This window comes from Bos grunniens, chromosome 16, assembly GCF_055505025.1.
Source record: "Bos grunniens cultivar Pamir isolate PY7600 chromosome 16, Bosgru_T2T1.0, whole genome shotgun sequence".
NCBI classification, from domain to species: Eukaryota; Metazoa; Chordata; class Mammalia; order Artiodactyla; family Bovidae; genus Bos; species Bos grunniens.
This window is the reverse complement of record NC_141180.1, coordinates 29,234,984-29,257,095: the sequence shown is the minus strand read 5'-3', so window position 1 is coordinate 29,257,095 and position 22,112 is coordinate 29,234,984. Positions and strand designations below refer to the sequence as shown.

At 51.1% G+C, this 22,112-nt stretch overlaps 1 protein-coding gene across 7 annotated transcripts in view; it reads right to left on the bottom strand.

The window, feature by feature from the left end:
- Positions 1-22,112, bottom strand: part of PLEKHM2 (pleckstrin homology and RUN domain containing M2) — a 39,993-nt gene that overhangs the window by 5,479 nt on the left and 12,402 nt on the right. For 2 of the 7 annotated variants that reach the window (XM_086343861.1, XM_086343862.1), the window contains 9 exons: positions 9,786-9,892; positions 9,274-9,383; positions 8,601-8,700; positions 7,958-8,045; positions 6,979-7,165; positions 5,643-5,702; positions 2,398-2,626; positions 448-1,287; positions 120-189 (listed from right to left, as the gene is read on the bottom strand). In XM_086343861.1, coding sequence (XP_086199987.1) covers positions 120-189; positions 448-1,287; positions 2,398-2,626; positions 5,643-5,702; positions 6,979-7,165; positions 7,958-8,045; positions 8,601-8,700; positions 9,274-9,383; positions 9,786-9,892 — 1,791 coding nt within the window. The remainder of the gene's footprint in view (positions 1-119; positions 190-447; positions 1,288-2,397; positions 2,627-5,642; positions 5,703-6,978; positions 7,166-7,957; positions 8,046-8,600; positions 8,701-9,273; positions 9,384-9,785; positions 9,893-22,112) is intronic. The other 5 variants (XM_086343856.1, XM_086343863.1, XM_086343857.1 and 2 more) reach the window with 3 other exon arrangements.

Sequence of the window (22,112 nt, the reverse complement as noted above, 5' to 3'; positions counted from 1 at the left end):
ACCCCGAGGTGCACACCCCGCCCCGGACAGCCCGCGCCCCCTTCTGAGCAGGCGCAGGGCCCATCCAGCCGTGCCCTCCCTGTGTGGCTCTTGCTCATTCTTGAGATCCCAGGACTTACTCTGAAGAGCTGCTCTTCGTTTTCTCGAAACACATGGATCATCAGCAGGAGCAGGTGATTGTTGTCTACTCTGTGAGGGGGACAAGTGTTGGGAGGATGAGGCGTCAGCTAGAGCAGGGCCCACACAGGCGCACGGAGACGAAGGGAGCACGGAGATGATGCGCGCACGGAGGTGAGGCGACACCAGAGGGCCACACCCCTTCCTACCTCCCAGCCCAGGCTAGGTCTTCCAGGAGCTGTGCTTGGCCTACTTGGAGGGCAGATGCCCAGCGTGCCCTGATCAAGGAGAGCCATGGCTCACACATGTGGCGCAGACAGACTGGCTCACCTGAACTCTGCCGAGTGGGTCATCTCAGAAGGGCTCCCCTGGCCCTCCTCCACCCCAGAGTCCTCGGCGCTGCTCAGACAGGGGCTGGGCTGGTCTCCCTTGAGTCTGCAAAGAGCCTCCTGGGTCCCAGGCTCTGGCTCCAGCCCCTCACCGTCCTGGGGCAGCTGGGCGTCCAGTTCCTGGGCCTCTGGCTTCTGTGCCTCCCCCGGGGTGTCCTCTAAGGGCCGAGGCGTCTGTCCTGGTCCTCCTCCTCCCCCCGCCTCTTCTTGGCCAGCAGCCGCAGGGCTACCAGGAACATGCAGCGGTTGGCCAGGCCCTGCAGGGTCATGGTGGCCGCCACCTGATGTAACAGCACTTGGACTCTCGACGGTAAAGCGGTAGAAGTCCATTGGGGCTGGAAGCCCCTCACTAAAGTCGCAAAATGGCGGCCTCTCCGGGGCGTCCCCGGGAGAGCCGGTCCGAAAGGACTGGTCCGGGGGCTCGACGTGGGAGCGCCAGGTGGCCGGGTCCAGCTGCCCGTTCAGCTGGTCGATGACCTTACTCAGGGGCTGCCCCACGCGCTCCATGGAGGTGTCCTTCATCTCGGGGATAAGCAGGCCCACCTGGCCGGGCTCTGAGCGCTCGCTGCCCTCCACTGTGCTGCCAGGCCCCTGTCCCTCCTGTGGCGGGGAGGCCAGGGTGGTGTCTGGGGAGCCCTGGCCAGGGCCTGGGCTGCTGACCACGGGGTCGCCATTGCCCTGCCGGGCACACATGTGCTGGGTGGAGGCTGGGTGGAGTGGACTTGCTTCCTCATCTGATCTGGGCTTCTTCTTCTTGCCTGTTTTCTTCTTCTTGGTGACCCTGGATGGTAGTGATTGGGAGAGGTTTAAAGCTGGGTAACCGGTACCGAGGGCAACAAGGTGGGCTGGGTCAGAACAGGTGAACCTGCGCAAGGAGCTCAGAGAATCAGAGCTTCAGGAGTCCCAGGCAGCACTAGGCATGGGACCCTGGGCCAGGGGCCAACCGCGGCTCAGGCGCCGAGTACCTCCCGCTGCTGGCAGAGGCAGGGCCAGCATGAGGAAGGCACAGGGGAACCCCTGAGTGGGTCCTGTGAGTTCTAGCTGGTGGCACACTAGGGTAAAGTGCTCTCAGGAATGGAAACAGGCCATGGCTGGTCAGACCAGTGACCCCTCTACTCAGACTCCCCGCAGGAGGTGGGCTGACCCTGAGCTGACCTCACTTTACATTAGGTATTGAAATGGATAATTCAAAAGACTCAAATTCTTTTGAGCTCAAATTCCTGGCTCCGAGTTGGCTGGAATGGACCTGGCTAAGCAACTCTAGGTCTGAACCTCTCTAGCTGCTCTGGATTTGAACCAGCCTTTGGGAGTGGGACTCCTGGCTCCAATCACTGGGGAGCAACTCCCCCCACCTTGGGCCGGGAACCCTCTTATTCAGGTGGAGGGACTCAAGAGCAGGAGCCGGAGGAGGTCAGAGAGCCGAGGAGGCTCTTGGCCAAGAGTTTCCAACCTTGTCATCCACCTCCTCCTTCCTTCTACATCCCCGTCAATGTGATGAAGATGCTCTTCTTTCAGTGAGCCATGCTCAACTAGAGTTGGTACAGATTTCAGAACTTGTGCATTGATGTCCAAGAACTCCCTTGGAAAGAAGTCCAGGCTGAAGGTGCTTTCTGGATGGACTGGACAAATGCCCCCAGCAGCCTGGGCCTGGCCCCTGAAGCCGTCTGTGTTGTTGCCTGTGCCACCCATCTTCTAGGCTTGGGCCCTCTTTTTCCTTTGATCAAAGAACTACTGAACAGGGAGGGGTACCTGGTCTCCAGGAAGAGGGCCAAATGTCCTCGGGGTGAAAGGGGGTGGGTCCTAGTCTGTGTGGACTAAAAAGTGATGCTAGGAGCAGACAGGAGGGACACCAGGACGTTCACCCAGCTTCTCGGGCCCCCTCCCCGCTGACCTGATGACCTCGAGCTCTGTGCAGGTGTCCGGTAGGTCTGGGGTGTGAGACTCCCCCTTCTCCTGAGAGCTTGTGTGCACAGGGGTGGTGTCGGAGGAGGATACAGTCTCGGCCTGGTCCTCATTGAAGGGGTTGTGGCGCTGGGTGGGACTCTTGGTGGAAGCCTTGCTGCTGGTTGGGTCTGAGGTGGTGGAGCGGGGGCCGCTGACAGTGTCTGTGAGGTCTCCGTCTGGGAGAACAGGAAACACGAGACAGCCCTTCAGACACCAGCTGGGGAACCCAGGCCCCCAAAGCATGCCTTATCTCGGGAGGGAGGCAGGCGAGTTCTTCCCAGAGCATTCTGACCGGGGTGGCCCCGTTTCAGGAGTGGAAGCCTCCTGCCAGCAGGACGTGGGATTTGTGCTTCAAGAGCAACTTGGAGGAACGCCATCGCCACCCCCTCTGGGTTCCCCCCTCTCACAGATCTCAACAATTTGGCCGAGTTTGAGTTAAGAGCCTCAAGGTTAAGCAGGCTCCAGGTTTAAGCCCTACGGGGGTGGTGACCTTGATGGCTCAGAAGATGGGCCGCACGCCTCGCAGGCTAACATGAGCCTCCATTAGCGCAACACGCCCTTGACAGGACTGAGATACCCAAAGTCCTCTGAAGGGACCCCCACGGTGGCAGATACAGAGGGACAGAGGAGGAGAGAAGAGAACCAGGATCCGAGAAAATGAGGGCTGCAGACTTGAGAGGCCAGGACAAGGAGTCTAAGGCTGAAGAGCTGGGGGAAGGGCAGGAAGAAGGACCTAGAGCACAGTGAAGAGGGCAGAGGTGGGAGAAAGATGTGCAGAGTCGCTGCCCCCGCAGAGATGCCTCGTGGGCCCTTCTCCCCTGAGAGTCAGGTGCTGAGAACTTCATTTCATTCAAACCTCAGCCTGCCTACTGGCCCTCCCTGGGCACTCTCCCCCAGGGAGACAGGCCCTCTGGAGAGGAGCTGGTCTCTTACCCCCTCCCACCCCCTCTCAGCCCTCCCACCCTCAACTGTCCATCCCAGGTCCCTGGAACGGGACACTGAGAGGAGGGAGTGTCAGCATGGAAGCATAGGGGGTGTTTATCCAGTGGCAGGTGGAAGGCCGCCCAGGCTGGCAGGATAGCTCGGGTGATGGTTGATGGCAAAGGACACAGGATGTTCATGCCCCACTTGCCAGCCTGCGCACATCTTGCTGGCCCTTATCTGCCAGAGGAGACGTGGTGCACAGGCTTCCCACCCTCAGCCTCATCTGGAAGGGCCCAATCTGGGAAGCCACGGGGTAGCTGTCTGCTGACGCAGCATGGCATCAAAAGTACACTGTCTTTTAATATAAGGCCAAAGGAGGGGGCAAAGAGCAGCTGCCAGCTCTGCTAGAGAAACATGAGTGAAATAGGAGCCTTTCTTCAAATCTCCAGGGACCCCCAGAACTTGTTTCTCAGATGCAGAAAAGCCTGCCCTTCAGTCTGAGAGGAGGCTCTTGCTAAGTCCACATGTTCCTGTTCGACCCCGAGAGGTGCAGCTGTCCAGGGGAGGGGTCCCAGGAGTGGAGCAAGCAGATCATTGGGCGTGGTGGGGTCCCGGCTGGGATACCCACCAGTTCTGTACATAAGCCAGGGCTCTTGGAAAGGCCTCCCCAGTCCCCACCCCAGGGCCCGGAGCTGCCTCCAAATCCTGCTCTTCTCCAGGTGTGAGAAGACAGAGCCACCTCAGGGAAGCTGCCAAACTGGCTCAGGGCATCGTCAGCACTCCAGGAACCAGGAAAGTGGGTGGTCACTGCTGGGACAACCTCACCCCACCCCAGAGCCCAGCCCAGCCCGAGCAAGCGGTGCGACTGGGCTGTTAGTTCTCAGGCCACAGGAGCTCTGGAGGGCTGCAGAGGGTCAGGCCCTGCTTGTCGAGTGACTGCCACAGGAAAGTAGCTGGGTCAGGAGTGGGTTAGTTGTTAGACCTGGGGGGGTGGGGATCAATGCCCAGCATGTGAGCTGCAAGAAGAGAGGCAGAAAGGATAAATGATGTTATGATGGAATTCTGGATTTCAAGCTAATCTCAACTTAAAATGGGGGACTCCTTAATGCTACTCTCTTGGCCAGATAACATAAATTTATTTTTCTCAAAGCTATATTTTATTTTCCTCAAACCAAAGCTACTGCACACTCACATTACTTGGGAAAAGAGCCTCCATCATCCATGACTCAGATGACAGCTGTAACACAGGGGCCAGCTCTGAGCAGAACCGCCGTCCCTTGGCTCAGGGTGACCAGCCGGCACCACCTCCTCCGGAGGCCGACCCCGCACCCATCCTGGGCAGAAGTGGCCCTCAGGGCAGGGCTGTTTATTAACAGGGGGTCTGGTTTTGGCCTCAGCTTTAAGGAGGAAGGATTAACCTTCTCAGAAATACGTCCTCTGCTTGGAATAGTCATGGGAATCCCAAGAATAGCTTCAGGGCTGTTCTCAAGCCCAGAAGTGGCGTCACCAGTAGAAAAAGGCCCAAGCATTGCTGCCACCTAGTGGACAGGGTGGAAAGATGAACAGATTTCTTCTTTTTTTTTTTTTAATCTTTATGGCCACGCTGCGTGAAATTTGGGATCTTAGTTCCCTGACCAGGGATCAAGCCCACACCCCCTGCATTGGCAGCTCAAAGTCTCAACCAGTGGGCCAACAGGGAAGTGCCTGACAGATTTCACTTTAGTTGACCTTAAAAATTCAAAGAGGATGTTTCAGCCGTGCTAGGGCAATTTCCCTCATTCAGACCTCAATCTCCTCCAAAAACACCCACGAGGAAGCCGTTAAGAAGTGGATCAAGCTGTCTGCACTGCCTCCTGATGTCTGTAACACAGAAGCGCGTCTGACCTAAAGGAGCTCGCAACCCCCATGTTCAAAGGCAGTGTTTTCCTGAACAATCTCCCCACGAGGGCCCCACAGCTGGTAGTCCCCGTACACGTCTGATGCATGACTGGCACTGCAATCGGGACGGGTGATCCGTGTGTCCCCAAAATGCGCTCAGCGACTCAAGGCCATGGCATAAAGGGAAGAATCTTGCACTGGGAGAAAGGGTTGGCCTAAGCCTCAAGGTCAAGTTCTACTGCAGAATTCCATCTGTCAGAACACCAGACTTGGCTTTATTACGATCATTGACATTATCATAAATAACAAGCTGATTCTGAATCATGCAGCAAGCTTGGTATGGAAAGGTTGCAAAACAGGAAAAGAGGGTAACAGCGGACTCTGTCCCACCTTCCCAGTCTGTGCTGGGTACAGACGGCACTGCTGGAAACACATCTCCAAAATCATAATCTACAAAAACGAGGGACAAAACTGAAGATTAGAAACACAGGTAGTTTGGCAGGACAGGGAGGGTGGGGGGCAACAGGGTGGGAGGCATGGGAAGAACACAAGAGAGGAAAAATTCAACTTTCCGTATTTTCTCTGACCACCTCAGGGGAACTTACAAGGAGCCCACCTGCTTCTCAGCTCGGGCACTGGCCCAGTGACCTCTGACCCCTAGGAAGACCTGCGGGCAATCCGTTCCAAGCCCGGAAGAACATGGCTCCCCTGCACCTAACCTCCTTTCCTACCCCTTGCTCTCCTTCCCGCCAAACCCAGCAGCTAAGAAGAGGTGGGCTCAAGGGACACCTCTGTCGCTGGGCAGTCTGGCTGCTCCCTTGAGGCATGTCCCGCCGACTTCCCTGAGCCCGATCCAAGCAGACTGAGCTGCTATCTCCTGCTCCTATGAGAGTAATACAAATCTAGCTAACACCAGACTGAAAGTAACTGCCCTCCCCGGGAGACAGGACCACATCACAGGCAGAAACAAAGAAGGTCAAGGTCTCAATGCTGATGCAATTCTGGGTGCCCCTGGGGCTGAATTGGTGCTTGGAGCCCCTTCGCTGGAGATGAGGTGGGGTGCAGTACATAAACGGCTCTGGTTTCCCACATGGGGCAACAGCCAGTTTTACAAATCAACAGAGGCCAAAGGTTTGGAAGAAACCAGGCTGTTCCAACCAGCCGTTGGACTAAGACAACAAATGACTACAGACATGAGGATGTTCTTTTTGGTCTTTGCTGCCACGTGTGTGATTGCCTCTGACACGCTGTCAAGGACAGGAGGGACTCAGAAATCGATGGACCAGGGGAAATGGGGGCGAGTCTGCCTCTAAACTTTGAGACCCATTGGGTTCTCCCTCCTTCCAGGGGTTGCTTAGCCTTTTCTACCTAGAATCGAGGGTAGGACCACCCCCAAAGTGGGCAGTGCTCACCCCTGAAATGTCAGGAAGTTTCCAGGTTGCCTTCCTGATCTTCCTGACCGCAGACAACTGCCCTGGTGCGTGTCTGCAGCCTTCTGAAAAGGGGTCTAACATTCATAAGATCTCATCGTGGCTTTTGATCGCCAGAATCAGTTTCTGAGCCACCACTGGGACTTTGAGAAAGAGAAGAGCCGGGAAGTGACTGGCCTGGTTTAACTCTGAATTTCCACCACTGGACCAGCCGAGAAAGATGTTCCCCGGCCAGGCTTACGCGGCTTAGAATCCATTCACAACAGAGGCCGGCCCCTTCCCGCCCTGGCACTCACCCTCACTAGACGGGGCGATGGCGCTGTCATCCCACTCCAGGGTGGTGGAGGTGACGGAGTTGAAGGAGTTGAGGGAGAGGCTGTCTGAGCCGTGGACTGAGCTGGGGAGGCGGTCTTCAAAGTCCAGCAGGTACTGGGGCTTGTAGTAGTCGGGCATGTAGGGGGCCAGGTCTAAATAAGGGGCATCCTGGGGAGAGAGAGGAAGAGGCAGGTTGGGGTGCCAGCAGGCCACAGGGGCCTGAATACATGGCCTTCCTTGGACCAGCCTTCACACTCTCCCAGGCTGGTTTTTCTTTGGAAATCAACGTGCTTACGGTACTAAATCCAGAAATAAACTGCTGAGAGGAGGATTGTGAATGGTTGTGGCCCATAAGGCTGTGGGCTCGGGGTCAGGGATGACAGTGCCTGCTGGGCCTCCTGACCCTCCGTAACTTCCTGTACTCATTTTCCCCAGTTTCTACTACTTTTTAGGTCTGTGCTGTTGGAGTCTGGATCTAGGCTGGTGACCCAATTAAGAGGGGGCAGTTTCTTACATCTTGACGAGGCTGCAGAGGTGCCTGTGAAGCTCCTGGGCTGCACTGCAATGGCTCTAGTGCATGACGGTGACCATGACTGACCATGACCAGGAGGGACGCTGGGAAGCAGGAAGCTGAGAGGCTTCCAGGATCCCAGGAGGCACAAGGATGAATCTGCCTCGACTCTCAAAGATTCATGTTCTGAACATGAAGGAGTATTAAGTGCTAAAATACTCTAGGTGATGTGGTTTTTCTCCAAGTTGGGACAGAGACAGGAAGGAGCCACCCAAACCAGGAATTCTGGCCAAGAGAGTCACCTCAATTCCCCTCGGCAGCCCCTGAGCCGTTCCCTCACCTGAACAAACAGGATGATGCTCAAACTCAGCCTCGCCCATCAGGCTCCCTGGACGGGACCTCGGCCACCCTGCCCACCCCTCTGCCCCGTGAGAGCCGGGACGTCTCACCAGGTCCAGGTCAAACCGAATGAACTCCAGCCCGGATACCAAGGTCAGGAAGAGGGTCAGGTGGTCATGGCTACACACCAGGGCATTCCTGTGGGGCGTGAGACAGGGTTATTCATGGTGGCCCTGGGCCTGGTTTCCAGCATGGCCCTGCCTCCCCAACAAGCCAGCTATGTTGAAGTTTGATGTGTGACCTCCTCCCTCCATCCCCAAGCTGGATGCAGCCTCTGCCCACCCCCTTCCAGCACTCTTGCCTGGGTCTGGAGCCACAGGCACTTTACTGCCTGTGTCTTCAGATATGGGGCCTGTGGCAGCTCTCGGCAGCTGCTCCGAACACTTCCTGCAGCAATGCCAGCAAAAGCTGAGCGTTCTGGTCAGGTCTGAGGCCTGGCTGGAGGGTTAGGCAAAGGCTGATCAGGCACCAAACAACTCGTGGAGCCCAGCTGGAACCTGGACTCCTGGCCAGAGCCATCACAGGCAAGCTCCACTGGCTTTCAGGCCATCACTGGTGTGTCTTCAGGCTGCCCAGCTGGGCTAGGCCCCTGGGGGCCGGGCACAGTGTGGTATGTGCATGGGTAAGATGTTGGGACGAAGCTCAGGGGCACGCAGGAGCTGCGTGCATGAGACCCCGCATCTGGACACTCACTTGACATAGTACTTGTGCAAGAGACCCAGGTTCTCCTGGAACAGCCGCAGGTAGCTCTCTAGGGAGTTTTCATTGAGGGCCAGGTACAGCCAGGCCCGGCCTGCAAATGAAGGGCAGGAGTAAGTGGGAGGAAGGTCCAGCAGGTGCCAGCTTTCCTTGGCCTGGCAAGGAGCGGAGGGAGGAGGAGTGGCCGAGGATAGTAAGCACCCCAACAGCCTTCTCTCCTGTGGGAGTGCCATGCCCTGAAATCTTGACCTTCCTCATCAGACTCGAGCCTGTAACTGGCCAGGAAACTTGGATTGACAGGGCAGACTGCAAATCCCAGGGTAGACTGCAAACCCCACATGGGTTGAGAAATGTAAGGATGCTGCGCTGACCCTGTAGCTGACACTGATCATAGCTCAGGGAGAGAGGCGAGACCCCTCACTCATGCTCGGGCTGGGATTCAGCAGGAGCCCAGCTCTCTTTAGCATCTTACTCTCCTTCCCCAAGGCCACGAGGCTGCAGCCAGATGTCATGTGCCAGGGAGAAGCAAGGCCTTGTGGAGAGCGCTGGCATTTTAACAGCCCTCTGCCACTGGACACCATGAGGCATTGGCCTCCCAGGTTGACCTGAGTCCCAAAGCTACCTGCAGGGAGGGCGAAGCTCCCCGAGTCAGCCTGGCTCTACTCACTGCGCCCCAGGTTGGTGGCCACGTGCTGTAGCACCTCGATGTGCTTGACGGCCTCTCTCCTGGTGAAATGAACCACGAGCACCCAGTAACCAGATGAGAGGTCCTGCAGCCTGAGAAAGTAGGACAGGAGCTGCTGTGACCTGGATGGGGCCACCCTTGGACGCTGTGGTCAGCGGGCCCACCAGCCTCTGTGTCAGCGGGAAGTGCAAGGCTGAAAGCTGGGATTCCCAGGGCACCCACAGGTGTCCTCCTCCTCCTCCACCACCAGGCCTTCACGCCATCATTTCATCTGTGGCTAATCCCTTCCCCCATCATTCATGCCTGCTCAGAGACGGACTGCTGGGACAACCTCAGACAGTCTGCAGCCCCCTTGAGTGAGACCAATGTCTTTCTGCCAGGAAAGAAGAAATAAAGGGCAGACAAGGCTAGGGACTTTCCTCTGGAGGTTACCATGGCCTTGGTCCTGCCCTGTCCAGCCGCATAGTCCTCTCCAGAAACTGCTGTCCCCTTACCCGTAGAGCAGAGCGTGGTCCAAGTGCTCACATAGACGCTGCAGGACTTTGTCGTGGTTGCGGATGGCAGGGGTCTCATCTTCACAGGCAGCAAAGTAGCTCTGCAACTGAAAGGAAAAACAAAATCCCCCCAGATTAGAAATGGACGAAGAGGAGGGCCACAGGAGGTCTGTAATCAGGAAGGTAACTAAAGGGACTTCCCTGGTGGTTCAGTGGTTAAGAATCCCCTGCCTTCCAATGCAGGGGATGTGGGTTCAATCCCAATTTGGCAAACTAAGATCCCATGTACCTGTTCACCGCAGAGAAGATCCCTCATGCCACAACGAAGACCCAATGCAGGCAAATAAAGAAAGAAATGAAATTAAAAAGAAAAAAGAAAGTAGCTAAGAACATCAGTCAAAGGATGTATCCACGATGACCAATAGAATCAACCTCGAACTGCCTGCACCAGCTGCTTCTCCTGTACCACAGGTGTCAGTGGGCATGGCAAGGGCGCTAACTTAGAGCCCAGTCCCCAAGAGGCACTCCTGTGTGCTTGTCACAATGACAGCTCGATGCTGGCGAGGAAGTCATGGTCTACATGTGGGTCTCAGGTGACACCACGCTTCCAGCCTACGCCACCAAGCTATATAACTCTAGGAGCTCTGAAGTAAAGTGAAATTGCTCTGTTGTGTCTGACTCTTTGCAACCCCATGGACTGTAGCCCACCAGGCTCCTCCATCGTGGAGTTTTCCACGCAAGAGTGCTAGAGTGGGTTGCCATTTCCTTCTCCAGGGGATCTTCCTGACCCAGGGATCAAACCTGGGTCTCCCGTATTGCAGGCAGACACTTTACCATCTGAGCCACCAGGGTACCTACAATATTATGTATACAAATGAACACACACTGCCCAGTAAATTCCCTCGCTCCGCCCTGGAGTTGGCCACACAGTGGTCTGCCTGAAGCTGCCCCTCTGCACAAACCAAGGGCTGAGGGACGTGGGCACCTGCTCCGATGGCCTTCTTGTCAGAGGCTGACATGGGATACTGGGTTTACCTGAGGAAGCTGGCTGGATATGGATCCAGGTACCCGCCAGGCCCAGGTTGAGCCCTACACCAAGAATTACACCATTCCCAGGCTGGACTAAAAAAAGATTTGGGGGCTTTCCTGGTCTACGCTATGCTATGTTGTCACTTCAGTCATGTCCGACTCTGTGTGACCCCATAGATGGCAGCCCACCAGGCTCCCCCATCCCTGGGATTCTCCAGGCAAGAACACTGGAGTGGGTTGCCATTTCCTTCTCCAATGCAGGAAAGTGAAAAGTGAAAGTGAAGTTGCTCAGTAGTGTCCGATTCTTAGCGACCCCATGGACTGCAGCCTACCAGGCTCCTCCGTCCATGAGATTTTCCAGGCAAGAGTACTGGAGTGGGGCGCCTTCCTGGTCTAGCGGTTAAGAATTCACCTGCCAATGCAGGGGATGTGGGTTCAATTCTTTGTCCAGGAAGATCCCACATGCAACAGAGCAACTAAAGCCCATGCTCCACAACAAGAGAAGCCACCTCAGTGAGAAGCTCACATACCACAGTGAAGAGCAGCCCCCGCTTACGGCAACTAGAGAAAGTCTGCGCACAGCAACAAAGACCCAGTGCAACCAAAACTAAATAAATAAATCTAAAAAAAAAAAAAAGAAATAACCTAATATTATACATGCAGAGTACATCATGTGAAATGCCAGGCTGGATGAATCATAAGCTAGAAACAATACTGCTGGGAGAAATATCAATAACCTCAGATATGCAGATGATACCACCCCAATGGCAGAAACCGAAGAGGAACTAAAGAGCCTCTTGATGAAGGTGAAAGAGGAGATTGAAAAAGCTGGCTTAAGACAACATTCAGAAAACTAAGATCTTGACATCTGGTCCCATCACTTCATGGCAAATAGATGCGGAAAAAAATGGAAGCAGTGACAGACTTTATTTTCTTGGGCTCCAAAACTGTGGATGGTGATGCAGCCATGAAATTAAAAGATGCTTGCTTGTTGGAAGAAAAGCTATGACAAACCTAGACAGAGTATTAAAAAGCAGAGACATCACTTTGTCATCGAAGGTCTGTATAATCAAAGCTATGGTTTTTCTAGTAGCCATGTACAGATGTGAGAGTTGGACCATAAAGGAGGCTGAGTGTCAAAGAATTGATGCTTTAGAACTGTGGTGCTGGAAAAGACTCTTGAGAGTCCCTTGGACAGCAAGGAGATCAAACTAGTCAGTCTTAAAGGAAATCAACCCTGAATATTCATTGGAAGGACTGATGCTGAAGCTGAAGCTCCAACCCTTTGGCCACCTAATGCAAAGAGCTGGCTCATTGGAAAAGACCCTGATGCTGGGAAAGATTGAAGGCAGGAGGAGAAGGGGATGACAGAGGAGGAGATGATTGGATGGCATCACTGACTCAATGGACGTGAGTTTGAGCAAACTTGGGGAGACAGTGATGACAGGGAAGCCTGGCTTGCTGCTGACCATGGAGTTGGACATGACTTAGTGACTGAACAGCAATAAACCTCATATTAAAAATAGATTTGGCCAGTAGGTGAGATGAGCTGCAGCATGGAGTAACCTCAGCAGACTGACGGAGGCAAGGGCCGCTTGCTCAGCTCCAATAAGGACAAGAAAGCCCAGATCAGAACTGAGTTCTCTGAAAAAGCCGCCGTGAGGAGGGGGGCCTCTGTCAAGGAGCAAAGCTCTGGGAGGAAAGTCTTTCCCACTTCCCTCTGGTCTACTGCTGCCCTTCTAAAGGCCAGAGTGGGGAAGGACACACAAAGAAGAACACTCATCTGTGTACACTCATCTCAGGTTTAAGCTCCTGGCATTGGACAAACGTGCTCTCAAGTGTTTTCTGGAAGCAGTGGCAGAAACGGCCTCAGTAGGCAAGACACATCAACCACACCAGCAAGCACGCGCTCTTGGCCAGAGGCCAACCATTCAGCCCCCACAACAAAAATAGCTTCTCTTCTCCATGGCCCAGAGTAAACCCAGCGGCCCTGCTGGCCCTGGACGGGCCTCCGTCCTGCAGGGTCCGCCCCTCCTCCCAAGAGGCAAGCCCCAGGAGCAGAGGTTCCTAGACCTAAAAGAAACAGCAAAGGGCTTCCAGAAACTGCAGTGGCTGAAGGTACGCTTGCATGGGTTCCCACCAAGAACCATGACATCAGGTCCAGCTTTTTTTTTTTTACGTTTTTATTTTTCGGCCATGCCATATGGCATGTGGGAACTTAGTGCCCTGACCAGGGATCAAACCCCGGGCTCCCTGCATTGGAAGTGCGGAGTCCTAAGCACTGGACCACCAGGGAAGTGCCCCCTCTCCAACTTTTTCTTTAATTTCAAAATCCAAGAAAATGTGAGATCAGAGATTCTTAGATGTAAGAACTGGAAGAATCTTTAGAGATCTAGTGCAACTACTGTATTAAGGAAGGAAAACACAGGCTTATTCATTTGTTTAAATATAAAGGAGCCATACCCATCGTAACACTTGAAAAACATGGAAAAGTTTAAAATTTTACTTATTTATCTTTAAACAGAGAAAGTGACTAAAGTCAAAGAAGGGTAAGTCCTTCACTTTGATTTTCAGCTAAGTGAGGGAGCCATGGCTGGAACTCAGACTCTTTTTTCAGGTCAAGATACCTTAAAACAAGATATATTCTAAAAGCATTATTTGCTCATCATAAAATTGTAAGCCACATGGAAGTGTGTGTGTGTGTGTGTGTGTGTGTGTGTGTGTATGCATTGTTGCGAAAGTCACTCAGTTGTGTCCTACTCTTTGCGACCCCATGGACTGTATAGTCCATGGAATTCCCCAGGCCAGAATACTGGAGTGGGTAGCCTTTCCCTTCTCCAGGAGATCTTCCCAATCCAGGAATCAAACCCAGGTCTCCCACATTGCAGGCAGATTGTTTACGAGCTGAACCACAAGGGAAGCCCTGTATATATGCATGCATATATATATATATATATATATATATACACACACACATACACACACACATATATGAAGACCTCCTCTCCCTGCTCCCACTGTTAACAGCTTGTATGCATGCCCTTCCAACTCTTTTCCTGCATACAAAGACTTAAAATAAAAGAGTGAAATGGGATCATGCTGTACTCATTGCTCTGAAACTTGCTTTCTCTTAATATATCAAACGTATACTTCCATATCATTACAGAGAAATCCACTCCATTCTTTTTTAACAGCCACAAGTGTATTCTAAAATATGCTGCACCATGCTTTAACCATTGTTAGATACAGCTATTGTCTTCACTTCTTTGATATTACACAGAATACTGCAGTGCACATCTGGGGATGCCTGGGTGGCTATTTCTGTATGGTAGAACAGAACAGTATACAGAGTGGAACCACAGAGCTGAAGAACATGCATAACTACAATTTGGCTGGATCTTGCTATGCGCCCTTTTAAAATGTTGGACTTATTTACACTCCCATCATGCAGGCCAAAACTGGGGATAATTAGTCTAATTTCCACCCATCCAGTGGGTGAAAAACAGTATCTAATTGTTTTAAATTGTATTTCTCTGATCACTAATGCAGTGGAACACCCTTATTTGCTATTTGTATTTCTTTTTCTGTGAATTGCCTGTTCACACCTCTGCCCAACCTTCTGGTTGCTTGTCTTTTTTCTTATTGCTCTGTTGATACTCTCTGTTAGTTAGGGTTTTAATCCTGTGTGTTGCTATGTGGGGTGCTTTTGTATTTGTTCATTTTTTGCCCAGTGTAAGTTGACATTTCTTTTTTCCTTTCTTTTTCAACTGACCTTTAAACCTTGCTTATGGTGCTTTTTTACCTATTGAGAAATTCTTATTTTTTGTATAGTAAAATCTGTCCATTTTTTCCTTTATAATTTCCCATTTTCCCTGGTCTAATATTATAAAAAGTACCTTTATTCTTCCATAGTTTTAGGACTTTCTTAGTTTCTTTTTTAATGTTTAGATTTTTATGTATGGGATGAGGTAAGGATTCAGCTTTATTAATTTCTGGATGGATAGCCCATTTTCCACATTTACTGGTAGTCCCTTACCGATTTGTGATTTAATAAAACATTTTTCTAGACATCTTGCTATGGACAGAATGAGGCCACTCCATCCGCAACCATCCTTTTTCAAAAGTGTTTTGACTCTCCTGGCATATTTTTTTAGAATAACATTTCCCTATAATTACTTTCTGTATTTGGAAGCAAATTATACTCAGTCCAGAGATTATTTGGGGGAAAAAATGGTATTTTTGCAATACCAAGTCTTCCCACTAGGAACATGAGATTTTTTTAAAAAATTTATTTTAACTGATTTGGCTGTGCCAGGTCTTAGTTGTATCATGGATCAACTTAGTTGTATCAGGATCCTTAGCCGTATCACGGGAACTCTTTTGGTTATGGCATGCGAGGTCTAGTTCCCTGACCAGGGATCAAACAGGGTCCCCTGCATTGGAAGTGTGGTGTCTTAGCCACTGGACCACCAGGGAAGTCCCTGGAATTTTTTTTTTTTTCATTTACACAGGTCTTCTTTTATACCCTTTGGTTCAGTTTTCCAACTTTCTTTGGATAGGTCTTGTACATTTCAAGGGGGTGTTGCATACGTATACATGGTAGGAAGAGTTAGGGAAAAGTCTGCAACCAGGGAACAACTTCTGCAAAAGGTATAATAGAAAGAGTGTATAGTGTGGTGGTGATGAGCCAGGGCTCTGGAGAGGAAACACGGGTCCGAAGACTGGCTCTGCTACTATAAAGTTAAGTATCTCTGGCAAATTACTTAACCCTCTAACCCTCACTTTTTCTCATCTGTAAAAGAGGTTAAGAACATTGTTTAGAGCTAAGCTGTCCAATACAGTAGCCACGAACTACATGTGACTCTTTGAGTTTAATTAAATTTAAAATCAAACAAAAGTAAAAATGCAGTTCTTTAGTTGCACTAGCCCCATTTCAAATGCTCAGTAACCACACGTGGCTAGTGACTACTGTATTGGACAGTGCAGATGTAGAACATTCCTTATTGCAGAAAGGTCTATTGGTTTAGGGGATCAAATGATATAAAGCATGAAAAGGCTTAGCACGGACCTTGATAAGCAAAAAATGCTCAGTAAGCATTAGCCAAGATTATTAAGAATAATGAAACCACGGTGATAGTTCATGCAGCATTGTTTACAGTCGCCAGGACAGAAGCAGCCTCAGCATCCATCGATAGATGGACGGATAAAGAAGTGGTATATATGCAATGGAATATTACTCAGCCACAAAACAAAATGAACAAACATAAGGAAACAGAGACTTATGGCTACAGAGAACAAACCGGTGATTCCTGGGGCGGGGGTCGGGGGCAATGGGTGGGCAAAACAGGTGACAGGGATCAAGAGTTACAAACTCTCGGTTATAAAATAATTCACGGGAAGGGGACAGAGTCAATATTATAATAGTTTTGTATGGTGACAATGTGGTGATCATTTTATAGTGAATAAAAGTACTGAATCACCATGTTGCACACCTGAAACAAATATAGTAATTTAATTATACTCCAAATAAATAAATGGAAGGAATAGTCCATATTCTTAGTTACACCGATGGCACAGCACTTAGCCAAACATCAGTTCAGGGTCAAAGAAGACTCAGTAACGCTCTCTGCTCTCAAGAACTAGTATTCGTAGCTCACTAGCAGGTGGCTCCAAGCCTAGCCTTTCACCACTCTTTTACAGCAGGTTGACAAAGCATTTCCATCATCTCAGGGGACAAGGAGATCTTCAATCAATGCGACAACCCAGCACAGTTCTTGAGAGGGAACAGGAAGGAGGCTGGGAATGTCTCTGAGTCAGTGACGAAAGAATTTTAGGAACTCGTCAACAGCTTGAGCTCATACTTTGGAAGCTGTTCAGAAAGTGCGACATCAAGGTGAACAACCAAGGTCTCCTCCCCCCACCCCTGCCCTGGCCACAGAGCGGCAGCTGCCAGGAGCTACTCATGGTACCAGGAAGGTCACAGGCTCTGAAAGTGGGAGGAGAGCAAATATTGAAGCCTCATTTGAGGGCCCCTGAGCAAGAGAATGAGTGAAATGGGGCTAATGAACACAGCGCTGCCCGGATGCACGACTGCCGAATCGTATTTAAAATTACTCCTTAGTTAGACACAAAACCTGTTGGAGCAGCTACCACTGGCTGTAACTAGAGCCATCATTAAAAAAAAAAAAATTACTTATTTGCTGCATCGGGTCTCAGTTGTGGCACACGGGGTCTTTGCATCTGTGTGGCACACAGACTCTAGTTGTGGCATGCGGGATCAATAGTTGCAGTGCACAGGCTTAGTTGCTCTGTGGCATGTGGGAACTTAGTTCCCCAAACAGGGATCACACCCACGCCCCCCACGTTGCAAGGTGGATTCTCAACCACTGGAGCACCAGGGAAGTCCCTAGAGCCACCGTTTATGGAAGGCTTGTTACGTGCACCATGAAGGTGGCAGACAACCTGGATTTAAATGTGGGCTCTGCTGCACATTCATTGTGCGACCTTGGGCAAGGGACTTAACCTCGCTAAACTGTTTCCTTTTCTCTCAGCTGTGTCGTGTGGCATATGGAATCTTAATTTCCTGACCAGGGATGGAATCCATGCCCCCTGCACTGGGAGCAAAGGGTCTTAACCACTGGATTGCCAGGGAAGTCCCTAAACTCAGTTTCCTGATCTACAAAAACATAGGTTGTGTGAAGGTTCAGATAATACCTTAATTGTATTTATCAAAGTACACAATGCCTTGAAAGCACTTAATAAATGTTAGCAGCTATGATGACATACTTTACAAACACTACTTAACTTTACCATCACAGCAACCCTATAAAGTAGGTCACAGAGCTAGTCAGTGGCAGAGGCAGATTTTAAATCCAAGTCTTTTCATCCAGCCTAGCTTCAAGATCCCCAAGCGAATGGTGCATATAAAACATTATATGCTGTTCTAGTATGTTGTAGGAGAACCCGAGAAAGCAAAATGCAGTCCCCTCTTCTTTAAGTCACAAGCAGTAAAAAGCCCATGGTGCACACAAGTGCCGTATCTTCTGAAGCTCTGCTTTTTGGAAGATGGATGGAGGAGGAAAAGGCTGCTGTGGCTCCTTTAAGAAGAAAGCCCACATACTCTCGCCGTCCTTTTGCTCCACGTCCTTTTGCTCCACATGGGCATCTTCCCAGTAGTGAGGAAGTGGATGGTCTGGTTAAACAAGCCAGAGCTGCTCCAGGAGGAGCCTTCCCCACTTCTGGGAAAAAATTCATCCCGCCCATCAGATTGTCGAGTACTTCTTTTATGCCCATGAAAATTTGGGGAAAAGGCCAAAAATTTCAGAATCAGTAGGAGTCTAGAGCAGGGGTCAACAAGCTATGGCCAGCGAGTCTGCCTATTTTTGCAAATAAAGTTTTATTAAAATGGCCACACCCATTGGTTTTGCATTATCTACAGCTGCTTTGGCGCTATGAGGGCCCAACTAAGTGGATGCGACAGAGGCTGTATGGCCCACAGAACCTAAAATATTTACTATTTGGCCTTTTACAGAAAAAGTGTCCCGACCTCTGGTCTAGAGCCTCAAGCAGAGGTGACAAGGAATGCACACCTGTCACAGGCTGGGTCAGGAGTGCCTCTTGCCCAATGCTCAGTTTAGCAGTGGCCAGAAGGGGAGGCTTGAGCCTTGAAGATTCAAATGTTTCAACAAAGGTTTACTGAGCACCTGCCATGTATATACCGATGCTATTCTTCTTTTGGCTGTGTCATGTGGCTTGTGGGATCTTAGTTCCCTGACCAGGGGTTGAACCTGGGCCCTCAGTGGTGAGAGTTTGGAGTCTTAACCACTGGACCTCCGGGTAATTTCCATCAAATGCTATTCTTACACAGAAGTCCTTGCCCTTGTATAATGTAAATCATATGCAAATATATAATGTAATGCCAAGGATTAATAATGCCATAAGAAACAAAACAGGGGTTAGGAGTCTGCTATAAATATGGGGTCTCACTGAGGACATGACAACAGTGGTAACTGGGGGAAGAGTACTCTTGTTAGAAGAACAACAGGTGCAAAGGTCCTGAGGCAGGGGCAACACTAAAGAAACTGGTATGGCAACGATGTGAGTGATAATGAGATTAGAGAACAGCCAAGGGCCACAGCATGTGCAGCCAAACGGGCCATCGTAAAAGAATCTGCATTTCATTCCTAGTTTGATGGGAAATTATTGAAAACAGGGAAATGTTATAATTCAATATACAAAGCTGCTCTAGCATCTATATGGTGTCTATATAAACTGGACGGCCACGGTGGAGGCAGACAGACTGGCTGAGAGGCTATCCCAGTGTGGATGGATAAGCTGGGAGCTGGCTGTAGTGGTGGACATGATAAAGGGTTGGATTTAACATCTATTCTGCAGGTGGTGCCCTGGGGACTTACTGATAGATTAGATGTAGGGTAGGGGAGAAAAAACGATGCCAAGGATGCTAAGGTTTTTGGTCTGAGTGACTCAATGGCAGTGCCATTTCCAGATCAGGTAGAGCTCTACATTGGCCACAGTAAGTTCCAAATATCCATGTGTTGGGCGGGGGCTGGGGGGGGGGTGGTATTCTCTGGTGTTCCAGTATTAAGAATCTGCCTTGCAATGCAGGGAACACAGGTTTGACCCCTGCTCCAGCAAGATCCCACATGCTGAGGAGTAACTGAGTCTGTGCAACTACTCACAACTACTGAGCCTGTATTCTAGAGCCTGCAAGCCGCAGCTACTGAAGCCTGCACACCCCAGAGCCTGTGCTCTGCAATAACAGAAGCCACCGCAGCAGGAAGCCTGCACATTGTAACTACAGAGTAGTCCTCGCTCGCCCCAACTGGAGAAACTCACATGCAGCAATGAAGGCCCAGCACAACCAAATATGAAAATTAATTAATTAAAAAGATACCTATCAGGTATCTAAGCGAGATGTCAAGGAGACAGTTGTATAAGTGGGTCTGGAGTTCAGAAAGAGGTCATTGCTTGCTGTCAGTCTTTGGATGGTATTTAAAGCTGTGGAATTGGATGAGATCATCTTGGGAATGAAGAAAGAGGAGCATCTGAGCATGGAGCCAGGGTGCTCCAATGTCGGACCACGGGCCCTCCCCCAGTCTGCACAACAGGTTTACGTGGGGAACTGGAGGAAAAGAACAAGGCAAAGGCACCCCCCACCCAGATCAACCAGAGCAGAAACTCTGAGGGCGGGGCCCAGGAGCCAGCAATTCTTTTTAACACTCCCCAGACAATCCTACAGAGAAGGCAATGGCACCCCACTCCACTACTTTTGCCTGGAAAATCCCATGGGCGGAGGAGCCTGGTGGGCTTCAGTCCATGGGGTCCCTAAGAGTCGGACACGACTGAGCGACTTCACTTTCACTTTTCACTTTCATGCACTGGAGAAGGAAATGGCGACCCACTCCAGTGTTCTTGCCTGGAGAATCCCAGGGACGGCGGAGCCTGGTGGGCTGCTGTCTATGGGGTCACACAGAGTCGGACACGACTGAAGTGACTTAGCAGCAGCAGACAATCCTAACACCCAGCCAGGGTGGAGGATCACTGCTTTAGACTGCGAAGGCACAGCCAGCGAGGCAGGGGGGAAGTCTGGACAGTGTGTACTCCAGAAGCCAAGTGAAGACAGTTTGCAAAGGGAGGGAGTGATCAGTCCATCAGGTCATGTTCCCACATAAAGGGAGGGGCGCGAACCTTGATGAAAAGCAACAGGGGTGAAGAGGTAGAGACAAAAGCCTGGGAGGGGTCCACCAGGGAGAGTCAGAGCTTTTTTGGATCCTGCTTCAAGCAAATGAGGTATTTGTAAATTGACATCGATGGGGCAATTGGACCTTGAAAACAGGATGTATGATGACATGGAGGAAAAACTGAAGAGAGAAAAGAAGAGGAAGAAGAAGGAAGCAAAAAGAGGAGACAGCAATACAGAAAACTTTGTTGACCAGCTTTGCCAACAGGATGGCCAGAAAATGGCGGTGGAGTAAAGGAGCCAAGTCCTTGAACAGGAAAGATGGGGTGGGATCCACAGCCCAGGGGAGGGGTGGCCACAGATGGGAGCCCAGGTGGGCTGGTGAGCTTGATAGTGGGGGGAGGAAAAAATTCTCATGAGAAGAAAATTTATAAAAATAAGCAAGGTCCCCTGAGAATGAAGAGAGAAACAGTAAGATTTAAAAGTAACTTTTGTTTTTAAAGCCATGGTTTCTTGAGAGTCCTTGAACTTAGGCCTCATCTCCAACTCCTGCTCCCAGACCACACCCAGACTGGCTAGGCTGCTCTGGGTCCTCCTGGTGTGCTCAGGCACCCAGGCCGTGAAGAGTCAGGCTTAGCCCACCCCAGACCCTCATGGCTGGGAGGCCGGCGCTCCCTGCAGAGCACTCTGGGACGACGACGGGCAATCACGAGATGTGGCCAAGGGGACGTGGGGGTGGTGCACTCCTGCAAGCCAAGAAATGCCTGACTCAGAGCATTTTAATTAGGGTCAGTCCCACTCTCTGCTCCGAGCTGAAACAGCCAGGCCCTCTCGGCCTTGCCTCTCTCATAGATGCGTAGCCATGAAATGATTTTTAGTTTTATGGTTGGTATCAAGAAATCCTTCCAGAATTGGTCCCTGATAGCTAACTTAAGGGCAGCTCTGACAGGTTAAAAACAGCCAGAAGAAAATGAGCCGGTTACAGGTGTCCTCCCATCTTTCTCCCTGGTCAGTCAAGACCAAAGAGGCTGTGATGCAGCCCAGCAAACAGACAGGGAATCTGGAATTTTGCTCGGCTGGCTACTCACAGGCTGTACAGGGTGGAGGGGGTAGGGCGGCATGGGGGCATCCCATTCCTATATTTCAGAGCAGGATAAAACCCCTGCCCCAGTAAAGCCAGGAGAGTCTGCGAGGCTGGAGAGACCCAGGGCTGACGACATGCTCACGTGAACCGCCCAACCACTTTGGGGCTCCATCCTCGCTCAGCACACACAGACCTCAAACACAGGAGTCCCTCCTGCTGCCAGGGAGGAGGTCGCCAGGTAACAGTAGCCACCCTAGTGGCTCCATGGAGACCAGATGTATTTAGACGAGAGTGTTTAGAGCAGCGTCCTCAGTCCAGGTCTAGGAAGTAGAAATCCAAAAGCAGAAGAGAACCCAACTGAAGGGAGGGTGGGCCACCTGACCTCAGAGCACCTTTTACCTATTAAGCCGATGGTGGTCCTGGTCACACAAGCTCAACCCAGGCTCAGAGCCACCATGAGCTACAGGGCCTCCTGGGACACTTCATCTCTGGGGCTGCCTCTCAAGGGTTGTGG